Raw genomic sequence first — 20476 nt, 5'->3', positions numbered from 1 at the left:
GTAATGGACGCACGTGGCTCGCTTCATTCACCCGCTCGTCCCCAAAAGGCTACTGTCGTGGTACAATTCAGGCATCTGCACATACGCCCCGTCCTGAAGGCAGAGCTTTCACGTATAAAATTGTACACATTGTTTAGTCGCGCTAGACTACTTCAAGAATTCCTCAACCATCCTGCCAACGCTGCTTTCCGTCGCTACTTTGCCCATCCAAGCCTTCACATACTGCGAATGAGCGTCGCCGGGTCCTTCAGTGTCCTGGTCTCCTCCCTTGAGGTGCTTGACGGCTTCGGCTGCCTTGTGAAAGAGGGAGGCGTGATGGTGGTGATGAGACTCGTTCTCTTGGATACGTTCCGCCGTTTGGACAGCTCCCTGAGGCGCCTGGGCAAGCTTCCTCTCCCAGTGGGCCTTGACTTGCTCCTCCCAAGGAAGAAGCGGCACGACAAGGTTCGGGTTGTTGTTAATGGTTTCCTGTAGGTTCGGGACCAAGCGGACCTGTTCCAAAACCGAAGAGTGTATGACTTCGTAGGTGACGTCGTTGGTCACAGTGGGCAGCTTGCGCTGAATCTCCTTCGAAAGCGCGAAGATGCCGGTGCGAGAGCTGGCCCATGCGCGTTAGCCCTGTACTACGGCGCGTTGGCATAAATCTACATACTTGTGCGGTGCCTGGGTTCCCCACACCGCAGTCGGGCGCGGAAGGGAGATGACGTAGGGGTAGTCGAAAGACAGGGCGTCGCCGATGTTTGACTAGTAGCACCTATGAGTCCGCATGCAGTAATTACGACAGTGAACGTAGTGACGCACGATCATCCAGTTCAGGGTTATGTCGGAGAGGTCATGTTCTTCGTAACCGCCACCAATCTATGACGACAATCAGCAGGTGCATTAGGCGCTTCAACAATGTACACTTACGTCGCAGTGGGATCCTTGAGAATAAATGACGAGCGATAAGAGGAATATGCAGAATGACTTCTCAACAATAATACATACCGGTAAACCAGCACTGTAAGTTAGCCAGTCAGTGTCTTCGTTGAGCGGTTGGATAGGGACTGTCTGACCTGCCGGAGTATCTGCCCCTTCTTCCGCCCTTCCTCCGTCTGTTCAAATCTTGCGCAGTCCTGGGAGAGACTTATCAATATTTGTTTTCGCGTGTAAGCCCGAAATGCTCACGAAATCAGCTCGATGTTCGTTCAGGGCTAGAGCTTGATACGCCCTCTCGACGTGGTGTCCGAGGAGTCGATCCGGGAAGCCAAACAACGTCTTCATCTTGTCGTCATGCAGAGTCAACTCCTCGGGCATACCCACAGAGCCCACAGTATCGAATACACCCAGCACTCTTTGAGCACACGGCGTCAGCAATGTAAGGGCAAGACCGAGAGTCGGGGGGCCTCACTTGACAGAGTAGCCGTCAGGCCTACAATTCGCCCGCTGTAGTCCAAGTGCTTGCGGACTCGTCCATGGGGCCAGTTGTTCGTTCAACTTGGCGATCTCTGGCGGTGGCACACCTGTTAGCATATGCACACTAGGAAAGTGAATCCCGGAGATTGATCTCACCATCCTGATCCTCCGACTTGCCGCGCTTCTGGTACGCGACGAAGAGGGTAGCAAAGTGATCCATCTCCGTGCGATCGAGCACACCGATTGCTCCCTGCGCAGATGTAAGAGGACTGACTTTCCGGGGAGTGGTGAGTGGACACTCACAATAAACATAGCGACCATACGAGCCGTGTATGCACCCTATAGGCCAAAATATAGTCAGAACAACAACAACAACAAGCACAACTCCTTACCCTCGAGAATCCAAACAGAAATATCTATATAATCATGTCAGTGGCGTTACATCTTATGGAGGACAGGCGACATGCCTCGTCGCCCGGTCGATAGTTCCTGGGCAAATGTGTGAGTGCCGGCTGCTTGACACAGTTGAGAATGATTGGCGTTACTCACTGTGCTATAAAGGCGTACGCCTCCTCGACTTTGCTAGCTATAGCAAATACAAAGCATCAGTTACACGTCCGTGTAACATACAATCATTTAGTAGAGACCTAGGTTAGCCCCAGTCACACCTTTGCATGCGCTCCGGTCAGTGAGGTAGAATGCTGGATTTGCAAGACACGACTGCGTACCGTTCACAATCTCATCGTATAGGTTGTCAGTGCCGATTCCAGACTGATAGAACACGACCTGATGAATCGGTGGCTGCCTATAAAACAAGCCCGTGTCAGAGACATTGGGTGATGGATATCCGAAAGCGAAGGCTTCCTGTAGATACTCACGATCTATCATCGACATGGTTTATGGCCCTAGCAAGGCGCTATGTGTAGCCGCAGCGTTGGTTTGGCACCTCAGCGGACGGACGATTTGTGTGGCTAGAGCTCGGTAGCGTACCAGTATATTGGTGTATTTCCATCTTTGGCTAACGACGATCCCGTCCTGCCACGTTCTGAGATACAAGTCAGCTATTCGAAGCACATACTGTAAACGATGACCTCGGAGTACGTACCCGTCACAGCAAACGACAATCCTCTTGTGGCCGTGACTGACTCCTTGGCCAGTTGCGCTGGGAGTTGCGGGGTTGGGGGGCAGTTGCGACATGAAGGTAGAGAGTACGCAGGATACGTCACGACTGACAATCGTGGTGGCGTTCAGAACTGTCCAGTCCGCCTTATATATAACTTACCGCACACAGCACTTGCAACGCCAGTGCCGATTTTAGTCGGCGAAGACCACCGGCAGGCACATGTACCGGACAAATCAGTGATGACAACACCATGGGAAATCGAGAAGAAACGCCACAACACAAGTAGAGCTCGAGATGTAGAAGTCGCGTTGGGAGTATACACAGCTCCTGACTTAGCTAGGACCCCATACAGCTAAGCATCGTAAACTGAACCATGGCTGCTCTAGCAGCCCGACAGCTCGATGATAAACCTAGGGCAAGGTTGGAGGGAGCGTCTTGGGCTGGCGTCTTCGATCGCGCTCGAGCTCGATGTGGTTGCGGGCGTGCTTGACAGGACAGCCTCAACCTGTGCTCTTTATCAAACGAAGCCCAAGGTTCGATCGTTCAGCTAGCTTGTGGGGTGACATCTGAACAGTTAAACAAGTAGTACTTCCGTTTTCCATCCCACGTATTACACCTACAAGACAACGAGTTACTTCCCAAGACGCATCTCGGCGCCGGCGAACTCGTCCAGCGCCCTCCTGAACTCCGTCTCCTGTATAGACGGGCTCTCGTCTACGGAAGCCGTGTTCCGCCATGACTTCCGGGAGGGTGCGCTAAAGTCCCAGCTACGCGACGGGTCAGTATGGGGACAAAGTACGCAAACTGCGCTGGGACTCACTATATCTCTGTCAGTCTTGTCTGCCATGGAGGGAAACCGCCCAGTTCGGCCGGCTCAGGCAACTGGGGAAGAGGCGGTTTCCGGTGCACAATCATCAGATCTGGCGAAGAGAATCCGCTCTCGCCTGTGCGATGTCACCTGTCAGATCTATGCGGTGCAGCACTGATACGTCGAGCGTTTACCTTCTAGTACTGCAGTGAGTTCTTGTATGGACGGCATCAATGGCGGGGTGCTTGTAGGGGGGTTATTAGGTTGATTCTGCCGTATGTTATGGAGGAACATCCTGGCGGCGGCTGCGACGGCTGGTTTGCCGGACTGGTACGATAGAATATGCAGTGTCAAGGGGGCAGGCTGCGAGTCCTCACCCTTGGCTGTATATAAACATGAGACGTGGCCACGGTGAATGCTGCATGAAAGGACTGACGTGGAACACGTCGACGCTTGAGCGCGTTTACTCTCCGTTTGGGCTTCGGTGACTCTGCGTGAAGGCGGATAGTAGTAACGCCGAGTTTTGGGACCACATTCCCAGAGTGGGGAGAGAGTGGCCGGGATTCTGCGTCGTCGGAAGGAGGCGGCGTGAGGGGGTATTGGATGTCGCATTCAACTGGCGAGTCCTCCGGCTCCGCCTTTCGCGACGCAGGTTGTAACCGCCCCCTCAGCTCTATAGAAGATCTTGACAGGACGCCTAAGGTCGTTCTTGCATATGTATTGATCCTCCCCATAATATGCGGTAGAAGGTACATACCTTCGCGGTCATAGACAGAGAGCCGGCGGATGCCCGCAAGTTGACACCAGCCAGCCACCTTTTCCACGCTGTTTAGAAGATACTGCTCGTTGGCCTCATCGTCCGCCTCCGGGTTGGGTACCAATGCCAGCGCAAGATGTTGGGGTAGCTTTGACCTCTCCGCAGTAATAGGTTGCGGTTCCGTAGCCGGGCGGAAGACAGACTGAAATACAAGGACTAGCCGATACAGAGCGTGAATTAGGGAGAGGAGGGCCGATGCCAGCCAGGACATCGTGTCCGTCGCGTGGGGCGCGTCTGTGAACAAGTCCGAGACCAAGAACGAGAGGTTGAGAACGAAAGGGAGGTGGGTGTGAGTAGGCGAATGGATCAAGCTGGCCTCAAGTGCGCGCCTACCAACCATAGGACCCCGGACTTTCCTGTTCTAAATATATCAGACATGCAAGCCTCCTTGAACTTACCACGATTTGGGACCTCACGAAAGGAGTTATGACAATCCTTACGCCCTGAGAGACCCTTACAACGATGAATGAGCGATACCGGAATATATGGAGATATCACGAAGCCTCCTTGCAAGTATCTTACATAGCTCATGCTTCCTCCGTGCGCACGAGCAACATAGTACCAATATTGGGACGCCCCTGGGGTTTGGGGCTCACAAGATGCAGTATACTAGTTGTTCATATCAGTGCTCCCGGTACCGCGGTGTCCACCGCTGCAGCGGTGCTTTGCGGTCTACTCGCCGCACAAGTAATCCGGGGTCCTGACAGCGACGCTGCGAACACCGCCAAATCACGACTGCACTCACAGCCATCTACGTGTCGCACAACCCACGGCCTGGCGGTTTGGACGCAACAGCGCCCAGTGCCTTGCGGTCTTGGGCGGAGACAGTCTCGCCGCGCCTCGACCGGATCTAGCGGTTCAGGTGATCTGAAGGTCGACCGCACCACGTATACAGCATGAAAGGGGCGGACGTGGTCAGTTTCCGGAGAAAACGTCCGATGCTACAGAAATATCCTAGATGTACAAGCGCAAGATTGTGTCCGTGTTGACTACAAAAGAATAGGCTCCGCGTCTATGCCGCGTTTGATCTTCAACAGTATGCTCGTCTTCCAGTTGTCCAGCTTCGTGACTTGGTCGAACTCGAACACGGCGGCGGTGAACATCTCTGAATCCCCCGACTCGATGGCATCCACGAGGACATTGACGAACTTCGCCTCCCGCGTTGACGTGAAGGTCGTGTCGAGAGAACCGTACTTCGTCAAGTTCCGCTTAGCGGTCACGGTATCCTAAAGTACGACGGCATTAAGATTAAGTATTGTGCCCGCACTTGATATGAGATCCGAGAACTTACCTTCATTCCGAGTGCACACAAGCTTGCGCGCAGCCAGTACTCCTTAACGCTGTACTTCGTGAGAGCGGATGACAGAGATCCGTTCGCAACCTGCTCATAAAGCGCGATTGCCTGGGGGAACTCCTCCAGCTCGGCGTGAAGATCAGCCGCGTCCTTGTAGCACGCGTTCGCAGTCCTACAACCCGTTCAAATCAACGCTCCGCATATCACAGCATACTGCGCAACTCACGCAGTTGCGTCCTCCTGAGAGTACCACTCCGCGGCGCGCTCGAAGCTCTCGCAGGCTTTACGCAGGTCGTTGAGCTCTTGCAGGTAAATCTGGCCAATCTCCTTCTCGCGGTCGGCAGCCTGCCTGAAGCGACCAGCCTGGGTCAGATGTGTGATTGTGTGCGCAAGAGCCTGCACGGCAACTGTACGACTGGTCAGCTATGATGGTTTCAAGCCGCAGACGCTGCTGCTTACGACTGGGCTCCACCCTCTTGTAGGCCTTGGCCGCGTTCCACCACGCATTTGCGGCCTCGTTGGCCTCCTGGCACTTCTCCCTGCACTCGGCTTCCCTGGCATGGGCGTCACCGGCTTCCTTGAAGAGCTTGTCGATCTTGAACTGGTTAGCGGCCTGCTGGTAGAGGTCGCCGGCCTCCTCGAATTTGGTCGATGCGGACGAGAACCACCCGGTGGAGGAGTTGGCCTTCTTGTCGGCCTTGTCGAGCAAGTTCTGTGCGGGAGATTTAGAGGGCATCGCAGAGTCGTATCAGCTGCAAGACGTGGAACGGGCGTGGACTGTTGGAGAGGCTGCGCGGTGGCTGGTCGAGAGATAGAGGGAGGGCGCGGGTCAGCTTGGCGATGAGGCAAGTGCATCGCGTCGCACGTGGCCAGCGCGCCGTCGCGATCGAGATTCGCCCTTCGAGACCTTACGCGCCCTCGTCTCCGCCGCGAAGTATAAAGCCATTTCGGCCACGGCTTCCGTCGCCCTCTCCTTGCTTTCCTACTATCATCATGGCCTCTGCACTGCCTGTCGACGCCATCAGGTCGCTCTCTGAGCAGCATCCGAAGCCGTCCAATGTCCACTTCCAGTACGGGACCGCAGGGTTCAGGACCTTGTACGTGCGGTCTCCGATGCCACAGCCAGATGTGCTAATCGGAATGCTAGGGGTAACATCCTGGACTCGGTCATGTTCCGCGTTGGTGTTCTCGCTGCGCTGAGGAGCAAGAGGCTCGATGGCAAGACTATCGGTGTTATGATTACAGCCTCACACAACCCAGAACAGGTATACCTATAGCCACACGGTCTACTGCTTGCCGGGCGCAGTCTGATGTACGGCTTTGTAGGACAACGGTGTGAAGCTGGTTGACCCTCGTGGAGAGATGTTGGAGGCGGCCTGGGAGGTCCATGCTACCAACCTCGCGAACGCCGCCACCACCGATGCCTTCGTTGACTCTTTGGAGGTGTTCGTCAAGACTGCGAAGATCGATCTGTCTAAGCCCGCACGCGTTGTATATGCCAGGGACACCCGCCCCTCAGGCCCTGCTCTCATTTCCGCCTTGGAAGACGGCTTTAAGGCCATCGGCGCTGAAGCACGGGACGCCGGGGTCACGACAACGCCTGTACTTCACTACCTCGTCAAGGCCATCAACACCAAGGGCACGAAGGAGGAGTATGGTGTAGACTCGGAGGAAGGCTACCTGCAAAAGCTCAGCACCGCGTTCAAGAAGCTTGTGGTATGTGCACCACCATGGATGCGAGCAACTGTTGCTGATGATGTCATTAGGCTGGCAAGCCTGCCATCCCGCCTCTGGTCATCGACTGTGCCAATGGTGTGGGTGCAATTGTTGGCGAGAAGTTGGGCGAGCACCTCGGCGACACACTGAAACTGCTTCTCCACAACACCGCCATCGACACCGCCGGCGCACTGAACCACGCCTGTGGCGCCGACTTTGTGAAGACCTCTCAGCGCCTTCCCCCGTCCTTGGCTTCGGTCCTCCATCCCGGCCAGAGGGGATGCAGTCTTGATGGCGACGCCGACCGGTTGATCTACTACTACCTCGATGACCGTGGCCAATTCCACATGTTGGATGGCGACAAGATCGCCGCCCTCGTTGCAGCCTTCATCGTCGAGCTTACCAAGTCTGCCGGGCTGGAAGGCGAGATCCAAGTCGGCATTGTGCAGACCGCCTACGCGAATGGAGGCTCCACGAAGTACTTGGCTGAGGTACGAGCAAAACACACGAGTATCGGTCATTGTCTGACGAAGCATTACAGCGTCTGCCGATCAAGTGTGTTTCTACGGGAGTGAAGCACCTTCACCACGCTGCGGAGCACTACGACATCGGCGTCTACTTCGAAGCCAATGGCCACGGCACGGTTTTGTTCTCGTCCGACACGACCAACAAGCTGTCCTCGCACCAACCGTCTACGCCGGCGCAGTCCACCGCGCTCAACCACCTGATCAACCTCACCCAGCTGATCAATCAGACGGTTGGCGATGCACTCTCCGACATGCTCCTGATCGAGGTGGTGCTCGCGCACAAATCGTACAGCGGCCTGGAGTGGGATTCTCTGTACGTCGACCTGCCGAACCGGCTCGTGAAGGTCGTCGTTCCGGAGCGCAACATCTTCAAGACTACAGATGCAGAGCGTCGTTTGACCAGCCCCGGTGGCTTGCAAGCGAAGATCGACGAGCTCGTTCACCGCTACGAGGGTGGACGCTCCTTCGTGCGGCCGAGTGGAACGGAAGACGTCGTGCGTGTCTACGCAGAGGCGACTGTGAGGAGCCAGGCAGATGGTGCGTTCTTGTTCCTGTCCTGTTGTTACTCGGCGATTTGCTAACCTTGGTCGACAGAACTCGCTTTCCGTGTCGCTGGATTGGTGTATGATGAGGTCGGCGGAGACCCGGCGAAACGCCCCGCCGAGTTCCTGTAGACGAGATTGGCCGATTGATGGACGTAGAGAGAAGAAGTGTATACCTGTGTGTATTTTACGTGCGGAACTGCTGAGCGTCTGGACCGGACTGAGATGGACGGACGGTGTTTGGGTGAATTTGACACATCGGCGGTTGCCGGGGAGTGAGACTGACGGAGTGGCTGAGGGCGAGTCGAGTAAGTATGTCGCCATTATGCACCCGACGGCGACCTAGTCTATCTCCGTGCCAATACCATGCCTTTCCCCGCCTTGTTATATCTTCACCCCGCCCCGGATCTCTGACTCGGCCCCTCGTCCGTCTCTACCACCACCACCAACCGCAGGATGTGCCGGTTCGTGATCTACAAGGGGACTGCGCCCGTCCAGCTCTCCCACCTCCTCACGCGTCCTTGCCATTCCATCATAAATCAAGCCTTCGACTCTCGTTTGCGTCTCGATCACCGGAGGCCCATCAACGGAGATGGCTTTGGCGTCGGTGCGTCACTTCTGGCGCTTCACAAAGGACCGGTCTTTTGAGCTCCTCCCTCCAGGCTGGTATGACTCAATATACGACGAGGAGCTGGGTAGCCAACCGTGCATCTTCACCTCCGTTACGCCGGTGCGTAATGCTCCGCGACGAGTGTTGTGCAATGTACTGAAGTCGACATTCAGGCATGGAACAACGTAAACCTCGTCCGCCTTGCCGAGAAGATCAAATCTCCTCTGGTCTTGTGAGCGCCGCTCAGAGTCGTCGGAGCACGTTCAGCTACTGAGTCGCTGCACAGTGCCCATGTCCGCGCGACCACTGCTGGTACACTCAGCCTAGACAACTGCCATCCATGGTCGTACGGCAAGCTTATGGTACGCTGCTTCGCCTGCACCAGCGCTGGTCGTGTGCCTCACACTGCGTGCTCCTTCAGTTCATGCACAACGGCGGCATTGCGGAATTCCCTAAAATCAAGCGCGCTCTTCAGACGGCAGTTCCGGACGATTTGTTCAACATGGTCACCGGGAACACAGGTCCGCTCCCTCTTCGCGCCCGCGTTCGTAATTTCCTCATACGTCCGCAGATTCGCAGTGGGCATTCGCTCTCCTCCTTTCGAAGGTTTGTCGTGCACCTACTATGCCTGTAAGTGGGGGCAGCTCGGCTAACAGCTATGCAGCTTCCCGACCCCCAAGCAAGAAGCTTCACGCCGGCAGTCCTTCAGAAGGCCATGCTGGAAACCATTGCACACATCAACCGGTTGTTGGACGAGCACGACGTCACGGAGGTTTGCGCACCTCATATTACGTTTGAGCGTTTGACTGACATCCTTCAAGCCCAGTTTGATGAACTTTTGTGTCACCGATGGAGAGACCGTTGTTGCCACTCGCTATATTACTTCGCGAACTGAGGAGGCAGCTTCTTTGGTGCGTCAGTCTCAGTACCTCCCCTGTGAGCCAGGCTGACCGAATGCCATCCAGTGGTTTTCTTCGGGTAGCACCTTCAGCGAGTACGCTGCGGGTGGCCACTACAAGATGTCCAAGACGGACAAGCGTGAAAACATCATCATGGTGAGATATCACGACATGCCCGCCCGCGCTCAACGCTGACTATTCCATCTAGGTTGCTAGCGAACCGCTCACATTCGAGAAAGGTGTGTATCATCGTATGTATCTCGGAGTCTCGGCTTAACATTATGACGCACAGCGGACTGGATGGAAATCCGGACCAACCATATGGTGGTCATCACGCCGAAGATGAACCTGCTCCAGATTCCGATTGTAGACAGATTCTACGTCCCTCAGTCAGATCCTGCCGCACTCAGCAGAGGCACCGACTTCGCTGCGGCGAAGGGGTTCTTGAGCGCACGACGAGACGTCGCTCGGCCCCTGGAGTCCATCGAGAACCACTTGTAGTTCTTCCCGTCTACCTTTTCGACCACCTTGACCTATCTTCTGGGACATTTTCATCTAGGATATCTGTAACATATAGCTGTATACTTGTTAATGTCCCGCCGCATATACACACTTTATCGTAGTCGTTTTTGGGACCCGCTACTTCAGCGCGAGTGCGCCAAGACAGTGCGCGCCACACGTGCTGAGTTCGCGCTGAAAGGGTGATTGCGCCTCCTCCTCTTACGCCATCGTCGGCGTCCAACTCGGGTGGCGAAGCTGTCTCGCCTTCCCGTCTCTGGTCAGCCATGGCTCCCTGGCTGCTCTGGCATGCCGTCGCTAGTACCGCAAGGTGAGTCGCAGCCATGCGCCCAGCAAGCTCAAGGCATCCGCGTCCGCCGGTGACTGACCTCTCGCGACCCCGCCCGCCCGCACAGACTCTCCACGGTCCTCCAGATCCTGATATTCCTCCCGCTCACGCTCTCGACGCTCTCCAAGTCTGCCTTCCTGCTGCTCTCGCTGCTGCTCTTCCTGCACTCGCTCATCCATGGCACGCTCGTGCTCCTCTGGGGCTCGCGCGCGCTGAGCGTGATGCAGGTGCCCATGCACCCCTTCCTGCTCCTCGTCTGCTTCAACGCGTTCTCGGATACCGTGCACCCCGCACTCACGGTCGCGGCCGCGTGGTGGGGCCGAATTCTGCACTGGTCGAGCCCCGGGTTCATCGTGATGGAGGGCATGTCAAGCCTGCTCGTCGCGCAGCGCCTCGGGCAAGTCGGGAAGGAGCTCGTCGGCGAGGGCGAGGCGTATCAGTTTGGGCTGCTCGTCGCGGCCGCGGCGGCCTATGTTGCGTCGGCGTGGTGGATCGTGGTGGTGTGTAGCTTTCTTTGTGCTTTATAGGGATGTAGACTGACCGCGCGCTGTGCGTCCAGTCCTACCCGGCTGCGGCAGCTTCCCCTCTGTCTTCAACACTCCTCGGCGTGGCGTTGACTAGCTTGATCTTCCTGACCTTCATCGGGTTCGGGTTACGGAGGACGAACGTCATCGAGTCAAGCTGCCTCGCACTCATAGTCGCGTACAACGTCTGGCTGTGCGGCGTAGATGACGCGCTCGTCCTTGACCCGGCTCTCTCCTAGTGCGTGCACCATCTCTTTGTGCTTTAGGTCCCTCGGTTCTGACCTTTCCTCCAGTACCCCTCTCCTCTCGAACATCATGCCCCACCTCCAGACCCTGGTCAACTTTGTCTCGAACACGCTCCCGAAGCCGGTCCTGTTCGCCCTCATCTACCGACTGGTCGTGATGCACTTCGCGTCTCACATCTTGCCCACCATTGGGGCGGACAGCTGGGAGGATGAGACTGGTGTGGACGATGGCTGGGACGGCAGACCGGTGTGTAACAGCAGCTCCGTTCTACTGCCTTCTATAGCGCTGACCGTCTTGTGCAGACGTCGAAGCTAACTCACCTGCTGCTGACCTATCGGCAATCGATCTTCGTTACGGTATACTCCCACTTACTTCGTGAGTGGATCCAAATATCTGCGTACCGCGCGCCTGCTTACCCGCTCTGTGCCAGTCTTGGATCATTCTTCACAGGTTTGGTGGAGGTGGATGAACATATTCTTCACGTTGGCTATCTGGTCCGTAGAGCTCCTCGTGAGCAACGAGGATGAAGCTGTTACGAAGAAATGGAAAGTCGATTGATTGATCCCGCTCACGAACGTCTGCAACGCCCCGACTTACGACCCGGATGCCCGCCCTCCGCTGTGAGCCTCTTCGTGCTATTTAGATTGAGTCATGCGTATACTCACCCGATTCACAGAAACACGTTATATTGAACGTACAACACCCATGCTTCTCGGCTCTTAATGACCTACATTTGCTTTCCACTCGGCCTCCTCTTCTCGTTCACCCTCGTAGAACTCCCGTTTCCATATCTGCGCCTTCAGCTTCACCTCCTCCAGTATCAGCTCGCACGCCATGAACGCCTCCTTTCGGTGCGGCGAAGAGACAGCGATGACGATCGAGGGCTCGCCGACCGGTACGGTGCCGAGTCGATGGTGCACGGCGGAGCGTATCAGGGCCGTCGCGGGGGCGCCACTGTCGGTGGCTTGGTGGTCGGACCGGGTGTATCGCGAGTGCGCGTCGCGGAGGATGTCCGCCATGGTCTTTATCGCGAGCTTGCTATACGCCTGATACTCCAGTCTGCTCACGACTTTGCCTGCGCGCACCGGTCATTGCAGCACTATACGCTTACTATCCATCGTCCGCGTGCTTGCCTTTGAATGAATTGCGCGTAGTCCCGATAAATACGGCGGTCGCGCCCGCGCCGTCATCGGCGACTGACTGGATGATGGCCTGCGCGTCGAGGGCGTCATATGAGAGTGCGCATGTTCCCTCGGGGATGTCGAGGTGGGCCGCAACTGAGGCGGAAGGTGCGGCGGCCATGAGATGGTTTAGATGATATCGAGTGCTAGATCGACGGTCGAGCGAGAGCCCGGAGCGCGGTCATCGTCGGCTTTCGACGCCCCCACGAGCGAGACGCGTCTCTTGAGTGCGGCCGCCACAAATGCAGAATGCACATGTCCCGCGCGATCGCCAAGCGGTCGCGCGCTGTACCGAACCTCCGCCGGCCTCCGACTACATCTTGTGCTGAACCTCGACGTTGCGACTGGGGCATGTGCAGAGCTTGATGTCTTTCCTTCAACGTCGCGCCGCGCCTCTCCTCAGGCCCACTACCGCTTCTCTCAAATGCACACGGCCCGTCTCCTCGCTCGCAGCTGCACTCAAGGAGCAGGCACCCATTGACGTCCACCCGGAGGTGCAGGACGCCCTCGCGCACGGCCGGCCGGTCGTTGCGCTCGAGACGACAATTGTCACTCATGGAATGCCGTACCCCGCGAACCTAGAGACGGCGCGCTCGGTTGAGGGCAACGTGCGCAAGGCTGGTGCGACACCCGCCACCATTGGCCTCATCGAGGGGCGCGTGAAGATTGGGCTTGAGGCCCATGAGCTCGAACGGCTTGCGGACGTACGCGCGAACCCAGGGGCAGTGAAGCTGTCGCGGCGGGACCTAGGTGCTGCCATAGCTATGAAGAGGGATGGTGTGAGTCCTTGTGTCCACTCCTGCTTCGTGAGGTGTGCGGTATGAACGTGAGCGTAGGGGACGACCTGCAGCACGACTCTCATTCTTGCTGCGTTGGCTGGTATCAAGGTAAATCCCTGGCATGCATGTGGATCATCGGAGTGTTCACCCTAGGCCTAGGTATTCTCTACCGGAGGGTGAGCAACCCTCATGCGCTTCCCTGGACGTCTTCTAATCAGGACACACAGTCTCGGAGGAGTACACCGAGGCGCAGAATCTAGTGAGTTCGTCCGAGAAGACGTTAACCCACCCTAGCTGACCTAAATTTCTAGCCATGGATATTTCTGCGGACCTCCATGAGTTGACCCGCTGTCCTGTCGGTTTGGTTTCCGCTGGTGTGAAGTCGATATTGGATATCGGAAGGTCAGTGAAGTGCTTCGTAGCAGATAACCTCAACTGAAAGCCACGGTTCCTCACAGGACACTGGAGTATCTGGTCCGTAACCCGTACATGTAATGCGATTGATACACCTGACGCGTGCAACAGGAAACGCTAGGGGTACCTGTCGTCTCATATGGCACGGATGAATTCCCGGCGTTCTACAGCAGACATAGCGGGTTCAAGGTACTATTCACTTCCTACCACTGGCGATACTCAGTTCCCAATTCATTCTCCGTAGAGCCCGTGGCGCATCGATGATCCAGCTACCGCTGCCAGGATCCTTCGTATGTTTACATTCAACATAACCACGGATACATTGTAGCTAACGGAAGGCCAGACACGCATAAGCAACTTGGCATGTCAAATGGCGCGCTCTTCGCGGTGCCCATTCCGGAATCATACGACGCAGTTGGTGAAGAACTGCAGCGAGCAGTGGAGCAAGCTGTGAAGGAGTCCGAGGCCAACGGCATAAGTCGGAGGGGTAAAGAGGCGACACCTTGGCTTCTCAAGCGGGTCGGCGAGCTCTCGGCTGGAAAGTCATTGGCCAGCAGTGCGTCTATCCCATACGGAACCCTCTCTGGAAGCTTACACACTGGCCACTAGATATTGCTCTCATTGAGAACACCGCCTTTGTCGGTAAGCCGATCTGCTGAGTATAACGCAAGTAGGCAATTTACTCACTATCTGGTCCCAAAGGTGGTCAGATTGCTGTGGCATATTCACAGCTCAGCAAAGAGAGACATCCTGATGTCTCGCACCCGCACATCGTAAAACATGCACCTGCACCTGCATCTATCCCGGAAGCCACCGAATCGGAAATCCTGGTGCGTGCCCTTTCAGGCGTCTGCGTAGATCTCACCTAATTTCACGATGTGTAGCCCCCAGCTAAATTGGTTATCGTAGGCTCAGCCGCCGTCGACATCACTGCGCGAGCAGATCCTGTCGCAGGTGCAGCCCGCGCAAACAACAACCTACATACCACCGCGCCCGGTGTGGTTTCTCTGACCGCCGGTGGTGTCGGGCGAAATGTTGCAGAGGCTGCTCACCGTATCTTGACGTCACATTCAAAGGATTTGTCCAGTTCGGCCGTCCTAGTGTCACCCGTCGGCGAGGACGCCTTTGGACAGTGGCTGCTGTCGGAGACAAAGCAGGCCGGCATGAGGACGGACGGGCTTATCCGTGTCCCGGGTGCACGCACAGCGGTCTGCAACATGGTACTGGACAGTGCGGGTGGACTTACCGGCGGCGTTGCCGATATGGAGGCCATTCGTACCCTGGACGCAACAAAGGTATGACCATATCACTGCGACTACGCTTGCAGCTATGTGACACGTAAATTCCTGCAGATCATCGAAGTGCTGGACAAGCATCAACCTGCAGTCATTGCTCTCGATGCAAACATGTCACACGAGACTCTGAAATCCCTGGTCACCTACGCGAACAAGCGGAACATCCGCAGTAAGCCATTCACATCTGCAATGTTCGCCCTTACTGACCATTTCACCAGCTTTCTTGTCAGTACCGAACACACTGCTAGACTCAACCATCTTTTACTGACTTGCCCTTCAAACGTAGTGAACCCACGTCCGTCCCGAAGTCCACGTCGATCTTCCCAGCCCTGGCCGCTGCCCTCGACACCGCAAGCATCCCCCGCGCCCCCGTCACATTCGCCACTCCGAACGTGCTCGAGCTCGCACACATGTACCAGGAGGCATGCGCGAGCCCCCTCGAGCTCACAGCACACAAGTACTGGTGGCGCGTCGTCGATGAGATGGCGCTCGGCTCCCTCTTCCGCATGGAGCTCGACCAGCTCGCGCGGCGCAGCGCCTTCGCCGGCTCCGGGCCCAGCACGAGCACCCTCGCGTTCCTCGTCGACAACGGGATCGCGCAGATGGCGATCAACCTGCTCCCGTTCTTCCAGCACCTCGTCATCAAGTGCGGCGAGCGCGGGCTCATCGCCGCGTTCCGTGTCTCGGGCGAGGACGCCGTGGCGGCGTCCGCGTGGGCCACGCACAGCACAAATATTCCTGCGCGGCAGATCGTTGCGCGTAGCGCAAACGGGAAGAGCGTCGTTGTGTTCAAGCACTTCCCGCCCATCCAGGTGCCCGAGGACAAGATCGTCAACGTGACGGGTGCCGGGGACTCGCTGGTGGGCGCGATGCTCGCGACGCTCACCCGCAATCCTGCCGCATTCGAGGAGCCGGCGGCGTTGGACGAGTTGGTTGCGCAGGCGCAGCTGGCTGCCGTGTATACCTTGCAGAGCGAGCACGCGGTGTCTCCGAGACTATCTACATTGGCGGATGTATAGTGCTCATGGATATTCTACATTACGTCGATTATCTTCGTGTGATAGCATATGTAGGCAGAAGAAGAACCCGGTCTTCAATGGGTAGCAGACAAGACACCGACTTTCACGGTCTCGCGGGATTGCCTTCTCAACGTCTTCTCGGCGGCGAGAGCCGCTTTCGCAAGTGCCTTCTGCCGCTTCTCATGACGTGCCTGCAAATACGCCGTCGATAGACAAATAAAGAAGCGGGAGAAGTTGACGAACCTGCGCGCCGTGCTTCAAACGAGTGATAATGTTGGCTGCCTCGCCCTTCTTCAGTGACCTCAACTCATGGTCACCCGGGAGACGCTTCGCGCTCTGACCCTCCTCAGTGGTGAGAATCTTCCGTGTCTTCCAACGCTTTGAGACAAACATCCTCTGCGACTCCGAGGCAGGCTCCCATCGCCACTTCGCGCTGCGCAAAAGCCTGAGAGGCGTAGATAAGTCGTTAGTTCCTGGTGCACCCTTCTGTAACGGGAAACACACCCAAGCGCAACCTGTCCGGGTAGGACTTTGCTTTGTGCGTAAGTGTCGCAACCCCGGATCGCCTCCGCCAGTGTTTGCGCAGAAAGGATCTTCTTGCTCCTTCTGAACGGAGATATCTTCAGCATGTACGCCGTGCCTCTGGTCATGGTGGGCGGTGTGTAATGGGCTTGGTACTTTTCACCTGGTTTTCACAGTGTCAGCTCGGTCGATCAGTCTTAGAGTTCTAGTGACATGGACGTACCATCTTCACCGTCCTCAACAGGTTCAACACGTATGAAGCCTTTCCCCATACACTCCAGGATGTAGAGCTCGTCACCACAACAGACCCAGGCGTTCCTACTGAGGTTACGAATGTTGGGATCCCCAGAGGCCTGGTCCACAAGAGCGAATGGGTCTTCGTGGTCGATATACGTGACCGATTTTGGCGCCGGTACCGACCCCGAAGTATTTGGCCTTCCCTTGTCGACCGCGTCGTCACGCTCTAACAAGGACGCGCTCCGTTGCTCGAGGCTTTCGATGGTCTCATCTGCTAACGATCAGGACTTGGACCTGAGGATGGAGGGAAGAACTCACCGTCAGACAACTCGGAGGGGTCGAGCCCGAACAAGGTGGGTGCGGAGATCACTCCTGCTACCCGTTCTTGGGAGTCGACGAAGTCTATGATCCGACAGTCTTCCTTTCCAGTCGCGGGAGACAGCCTCATGCCTCGACCAAGCTGTGGAAAGCAAGCAGTCAGTCGTCATGAGGGAGAGGGGACAAACAATCTCGCTCACCATCTGCGCAAATATATTCCGCGACCTTGTTGGCCGTGCCACGATCACACAGTCGATGTTGGGTATATCTGCGCCCTCCGTGAGGACAGCTGTAACGATTCCTCAGCAACTAATTCTCGACGGCGCTGGGAGAGGACATACCACAGTTGATCAGCACGGGATACTTCCCAGCTCTGAAGGCCTCTACGAGTGCCTTGCGCTCAACGGCAGGGGTGCTCGCATGAAGGTAACGCGCGTCGATCCCGGCACCGCGGAAGGCGGCAGTGAGTGCAACGACGTGCGCGATGTTCACGCAGAACACTAGCGTAGACTTGCGGTCCGCTACGCATCGCGAATGAGTCAACTGCTTCACAGATGTAAGGCAAATTGCTCACCTGCTTTGTCCAGCCACGATCGAACGACCAACTCGTTCACGGAGTCCGTATTGACCACATGGCTCAGACTCGTCGGGTTGAACTCGCCCGAGCGGGAGTTGACCGTCACTTGGCTGAGGTCAATATTGGCACGTACGGTGGTAAACCGCACATTACAGAGCCTGGCACGATGTCAGCCAGCGAAGCCGTAGAGATGGCTGCGAGAACGCCTACCATTGCTCTTTGATCATTTCCAGGAAATCTCTGTGGTATACAATCCTCTCGAACACCGATCCCAGCGCAAGGCCATCATGCCTGCTGAACGTCGCGGAGAACCCCAGGATAGGGATACGATGGCTCAGAACGGGAGGCTCGAACGCTTCGTCTGGATTCTTGATGTTGGGGTCGAAGTGAGACAAAATTCGGCGGTATCTTAACAGGCATGTTGGTAAACAAGGGCTCTCGTCATCTGCGGCTCACAAGAACTTACGAAGGTGCAGCTGCATGGTGCGCCTCGTCCACGATGAGAGCCTTCATGTACTCCGCTCTGAACTTCTCCAGCCGCTGTGAGCGTAGCAGCGTCTGAAAAGTGGCTACCGTCCTATAACAACAACACTCAATATTGATGTTCGACACACCGAGATGGCAAAGGGACCACTTACAGGTCTGCAGTACCCGACGCATGGTGCTTGCCTTGCTCAATCTCCACGCGCCATTCAGGAAACAATCGTGTAGCTTGGTCGGCAGTTTGCTGAGCAAGCTCTACGCTATTGACAATTACCAGTGACCTAGTCGCCTCTTGAGCACCCCGGGCAGGTGGCAGACGCGACAGCAGCGAGATAAATACGGTAGTCTTGCCAGATCCTGTGGGCAAAGAGACACCGATGCGCGTAGAACCAGCCTTGAGCGCGTCGATACAGGCCTCCAAACACGACTCTTGGTATGGTCGTAGGACAACAGCTTTCTCTAGCCGAGTACTATATTGCCTCAGCGCATTAGCGACGGAGAGCAGAGGGGGCCGGAACCATGGCATGGAACAGAAGCAAGTCGAGGTGCTCTCGCTTCAGTCGCGTCGAACTCTTGAGGGAACTCAATCGGGCGCTTTTACCAGACATGGTATAAGAAATCTTTCGATTCCGAGACTACTACGAATACTTCGATGGTAATGTTCCCATATATATGCAGAGATGTAAAAGCGCGGTCTATTGGGAAAGCTCGTTGCGCATGCGAGGTAAACGATAGTACTATGAGGCTGATACAGTGTATAAGGTCCACAGCAACGTATGCGTTTAGCCAGAGCCTGGTAGAGCACGATTAGCATTGCAACTGCAACAACTGGAGAACCGCACGTACCACCGGAGTAGACCTTGCCGAACATGACCTCCTGAAGCTTGTCGTAGAGCGACAAGACACCAGCACCAGCAACACCACGGAGGATGTTGGCACCAGCACCCTTGAACAGGGACTTCATGCCCTCCTTCGCGACGATCTGCGAGCCAGCATCGAACATGGACTTGTAGTGAACACCAGCACCAGAAGTCATCATCATGCGACGACTGTGAAGATTCAGGTAAGCCACCCGTTACATAGTGAATGACTGCAACAACGTACCGGATGGTGTCGAGAGGGTACGAAGCAAGACCAGCACCAATGGTAACACCCCAGCCGAGCAGGAAGGACGCGAAGAACGAGCCCTGGAGAGCACCGACGAGGACAACGGGCTCTGCACAGCTAGTCAGCGATAATCCGTAATCCAATCTGCGATAAATACGTACTGAGCGAGTCGTAGACACCGAAGTAGAGACCACGGTAGACGACGATGCCGACAACCGACGGGACGAAGCCACGGTAGAGACCGGCGATACCATCAGACGCGAGGGTCTTCTTGTAGACGTCGACGAGGCCGTTGAACTGGCGGGCTCCTCCACCCTTGGCGGACTTCGCGTCGTTCGCAAGACGGGTACGAGCGTAGTCGAGCGAGTACACGAACATGAGCGACGCGGCACCAGCACCGGCACCGGAGGCGACGTTGCCACCGAACCACCTCCAGTAGCCGTCGTCCTTCTTAAAGCCGAACAGGGACTTGAAGTAGTCCTCTGCAGTGCCACGTCAGACCCTGTGACGCGTACTCGGGAAACATATTACGTACTGAACGCGAAGTTCAACGCCTGCGTGGGGAAGTACCGGATGACGTTGGCGGTGTTTCCTCTCCAGAGGGAGAGGACACCCTCGTCACGGTAGGTACGCGCGAAGCAGTCGCTGATGCCCTTGTAGGGCTCAGCAAGGCGGCCCTGCTTGATCTGTGACGCGACGACACGTCAGAGAGGTACTTGCTGGCACTAATCAAGCGAGACTGACCATCTCGTCCTGGTTTTGAATCAGGAGCTTGATACGCTCGATGGGAGCAGCGGAGGTCTTGGCAACAGCCTGGAGAACGCGCAAACCCGTCAGTGACACGTCGAGAACACTGTGGACCGTAAGACATACCGCAGACACACCACCCATCATGAAGTCGACTGCACACAGGTGCCAGGTCAGCACTCAGATCCGTCCAACAAGGGCGCCCCGCGACACGACGGCGCGGGCGGGCAGCGCAGACGCACCAAAGAACTCCTTGGGAGTCTTGCCCTTCTTGACGTCGGCCATTTTGACGGGGGGATAAACCGAAAGGAGGGGAGGAGACTGAGTGGAGGGGGAGGGAGAAGATGCGAGAGAAAAAGCGTCGCGTGCGGACGTCTAAGTACGTTTTCGGAATCGGCCGGGAATTTTGGACTCCGTGTCCGGCCGACGCGTCCTGCGCGCGTAAGTTT

At 56.4% G+C, this 20476-nt stretch overlaps 10 protein-coding genes across 10 annotated transcripts; 4 read left to right on the top strand and 6 right to left on the bottom strand.

Annotated features, from left to right (window-relative positions):
• Positions 1 to 147: 147 nt before the first annotated feature.
• Positions 148 to 2592, bottom strand: TRAVEDRAFT_111927 (uncharacterized protein; the record flags this gene model as incomplete). Its single annotated transcript, XM_008034802.1, is given in 18 exon segments — positions 148 to 598; positions 653 to 744; positions 802 to 858; positions 910 to 923; positions 988 to 1000; positions 1056 to 1115; positions 1168 to 1333; positions 1391 to 1487; positions 1552 to 1645; positions 1699 to 1734; positions 1788 to 1811; positions 1838 to 1839; positions 1859 to 1884; positions 1945 to 1981; positions 2112 to 2200; positions 2274 to 2311; positions 2386 to 2440; positions 2501 to 2592. 18 exon segments carry the CDS (start codon positions 2590 to 2592, stop codon positions 148 to 150), a joined length of 1443 nt encoding a protein of 480 aa, XP_008032993.1.
• A 477-nt stretch (positions 2593 to 3069) lies between these two features.
• TRAVEDRAFT_25727 (uncharacterized protein) lies at positions 3070 to 4421 on the bottom strand. The gene is made up of 5 exons (XM_008033657.1): positions 4084 to 4421; positions 3763 to 4023; positions 3521 to 3709; positions 3339 to 3462; positions 3070 to 3285 (listed from the first exon to the last, which is right to left on the bottom strand). The coding sequence occupies exons 1-5, from the start codon at positions 4352 to 4354 to the stop codon at positions 3150 to 3152; spliced, it is 981 nt and encodes a 326-aa protein (XP_008031848.1). The 5' UTR covers positions 4355 to 4421; the 3' UTR covers positions 3070 to 3149.
• Positions 4422 to 5048: 627 nt separating this feature from the next.
• Positions 5049 to 6238, bottom strand: TRAVEDRAFT_159041 (vesicular-fusion protein SEC17). Its single transcript, XM_008034801.1, has 4 exons — positions 5897 to 6238; positions 5664 to 5844; positions 5435 to 5609; positions 5049 to 5369 (listed from the first exon to the last, which is right to left on the bottom strand). Exons 1-4 carry the CDS (start codon positions 6171 to 6173, stop codon positions 5133 to 5135), a joined length of 870 nt encoding a protein of 289 aa, XP_008032992.1. The 5' UTR covers positions 6174 to 6238; the 3' UTR covers positions 5049 to 5132.
• A 140-nt stretch (positions 6239 to 6378) lies between these two features.
• TRAVEDRAFT_159039 (phosphoacetylglucosamine mutase) lies at positions 6379 to 8569 on the top strand. The gene is made up of 6 exons (XM_008034800.1): positions 6379 to 6534; positions 6585 to 6702; positions 6764 to 7153; positions 7204 to 7644; positions 7695 to 8217; positions 8275 to 8569. The coding sequence occupies exons 1-6, from the start codon at positions 6431 to 6433 to the stop codon at positions 8352 to 8354; spliced, it is 1656 nt and encodes a 551-aa protein (XP_008032991.1). The 5' UTR covers positions 6379 to 6430; the 3' UTR covers positions 8355 to 8569.
• Positions 8570 to 8678: 109 nt separating this feature from the next.
• Positions 8679 to 10360, top strand: TRAVEDRAFT_55486 (N-terminal nucleophile aminohydrolase; the record flags this gene model as incomplete). The annotated part of the gene is made up of 11 exons (XM_008034196.1): positions 8679 to 8829; positions 8885 to 8952; positions 9006 to 9064; positions 9119 to 9194; positions 9254 to 9353; positions 9404 to 9438; positions 9497 to 9604; positions 9654 to 9743; positions 9798 to 9887; positions 9940 to 9970; positions 10024 to 10360. 11 exons carry the CDS (start codon positions 8679 to 8681, stop codon positions 10230 to 10232), a joined length of 1017 nt encoding a protein of 338 aa, XP_008032387.1. The 3' UTR covers positions 10233 to 10360.
• Positions 10361 to 10516: 156 nt separating this feature from the next.
• TRAVEDRAFT_33368 (uncharacterized protein) lies at positions 10517 to 11906 on the top strand (the record flags this gene model as incomplete). The annotated part of the gene is made up of 6 exons (XM_008033796.1): positions 10517 to 10560; positions 10646 to 11078; positions 11138 to 11340; positions 11396 to 11594; positions 11651 to 11723; positions 11779 to 11906. The coding sequence occupies 6 exons, from the start codon at positions 10517 to 10519 to the stop codon at positions 11904 to 11906; spliced, it is 1080 nt and encodes a 359-aa protein (XP_008031987.1).
• Positions 11907 to 12067: 161 nt separating this feature from the next.
• Positions 12068 to 12650, bottom strand: TRAVEDRAFT_33367 (molybdenum cofactor synthesis 2; the record flags this gene model as incomplete). The annotated part of the gene is made up of 2 exons (XM_008033795.1): positions 12068 to 12423; positions 12482 to 12650. The coding sequence occupies 2 exons, from the start codon at positions 12648 to 12650 to the stop codon at positions 12068 to 12070; spliced, it is 525 nt and encodes a 174-aa protein (XP_008031986.1).
• Positions 12651 to 12894: 244 nt separating this feature from the next.
• On the top strand, positions 12895 to 16036 carry TRAVEDRAFT_41999 (indigoidine synthase A-like protein; the record flags this gene model as incomplete). Its single annotated transcript, XM_008033981.1, has 15 exons — positions 12895 to 13308; positions 13366 to 13416; positions 13468 to 13484; positions 13536 to 13567; positions 13620 to 13710; positions 13767 to 13782; positions 13834 to 13911; positions 13967 to 14012; positions 14066 to 14278; positions 14332 to 14364; positions 14425 to 14552; positions 14607 to 15017; positions 15075 to 15186; positions 15236 to 15242; positions 15304 to 16036. 15 exons carry the CDS (start codon positions 12895 to 12897, stop codon positions 16034 to 16036), a joined length of 2382 nt encoding a protein of 793 aa, XP_008032172.1.
• A 74-nt stretch (positions 16037 to 16110) lies between these two features.
• TRAVEDRAFT_33365 (P-loop containing nucleoside triphosphate hydrolase protein) lies at positions 16111 to 18699 on the bottom strand (the record flags this gene model as incomplete). Its single annotated transcript, XM_008033794.1, has 11 exons — positions 16111 to 16227; positions 16280 to 16481; positions 16541 to 16721; positions 16782 to 17066; positions 17114 to 17255; positions 17314 to 17402; positions 17455 to 17634; positions 17688 to 17848; positions 17901 to 18098; positions 18157 to 18267; positions 18329 to 18699. 11 exons carry the CDS (start codon positions 18697 to 18699, stop codon positions 16111 to 16113), a joined length of 2037 nt encoding a protein of 678 aa, XP_008031985.1.
• Positions 18700 to 18955: 256 nt separating this feature from the next.
• On the bottom strand, positions 18956 to 20312 carry TRAVEDRAFT_41997 (mitochondrial carrier; the record flags this gene model as incomplete). Its single annotated transcript, XM_008033980.1, has 8 exons — positions 18956 to 18966; positions 19020 to 19222; positions 19278 to 19389; positions 19442 to 19762; positions 19816 to 19966; positions 20025 to 20093; positions 20154 to 20182; positions 20270 to 20312. The coding sequence occupies 8 exons, from the start codon at positions 20310 to 20312 to the stop codon at positions 18956 to 18958; spliced, it is 939 nt and encodes a 312-aa protein (XP_008032171.1).
• Between the last annotated feature and the right edge of the window lie 164 nt (positions 20313 to 20476).

Source organism: Trametes versicolor, assembly GCF_000271585.1.
Source record: "Trametes versicolor FP-101664 SS1 unplaced genomic scaffold TRAVEscaffold_1, whole genome shotgun sequence".
Taxonomy (NCBI): domain Eukaryota; kingdom Fungi; phylum Basidiomycota; class Agaricomycetes; order Polyporales; family Polyporaceae; genus Trametes; species Trametes versicolor.
This window is presented reverse-complemented; position numbering and strand designations above follow the sequence as displayed.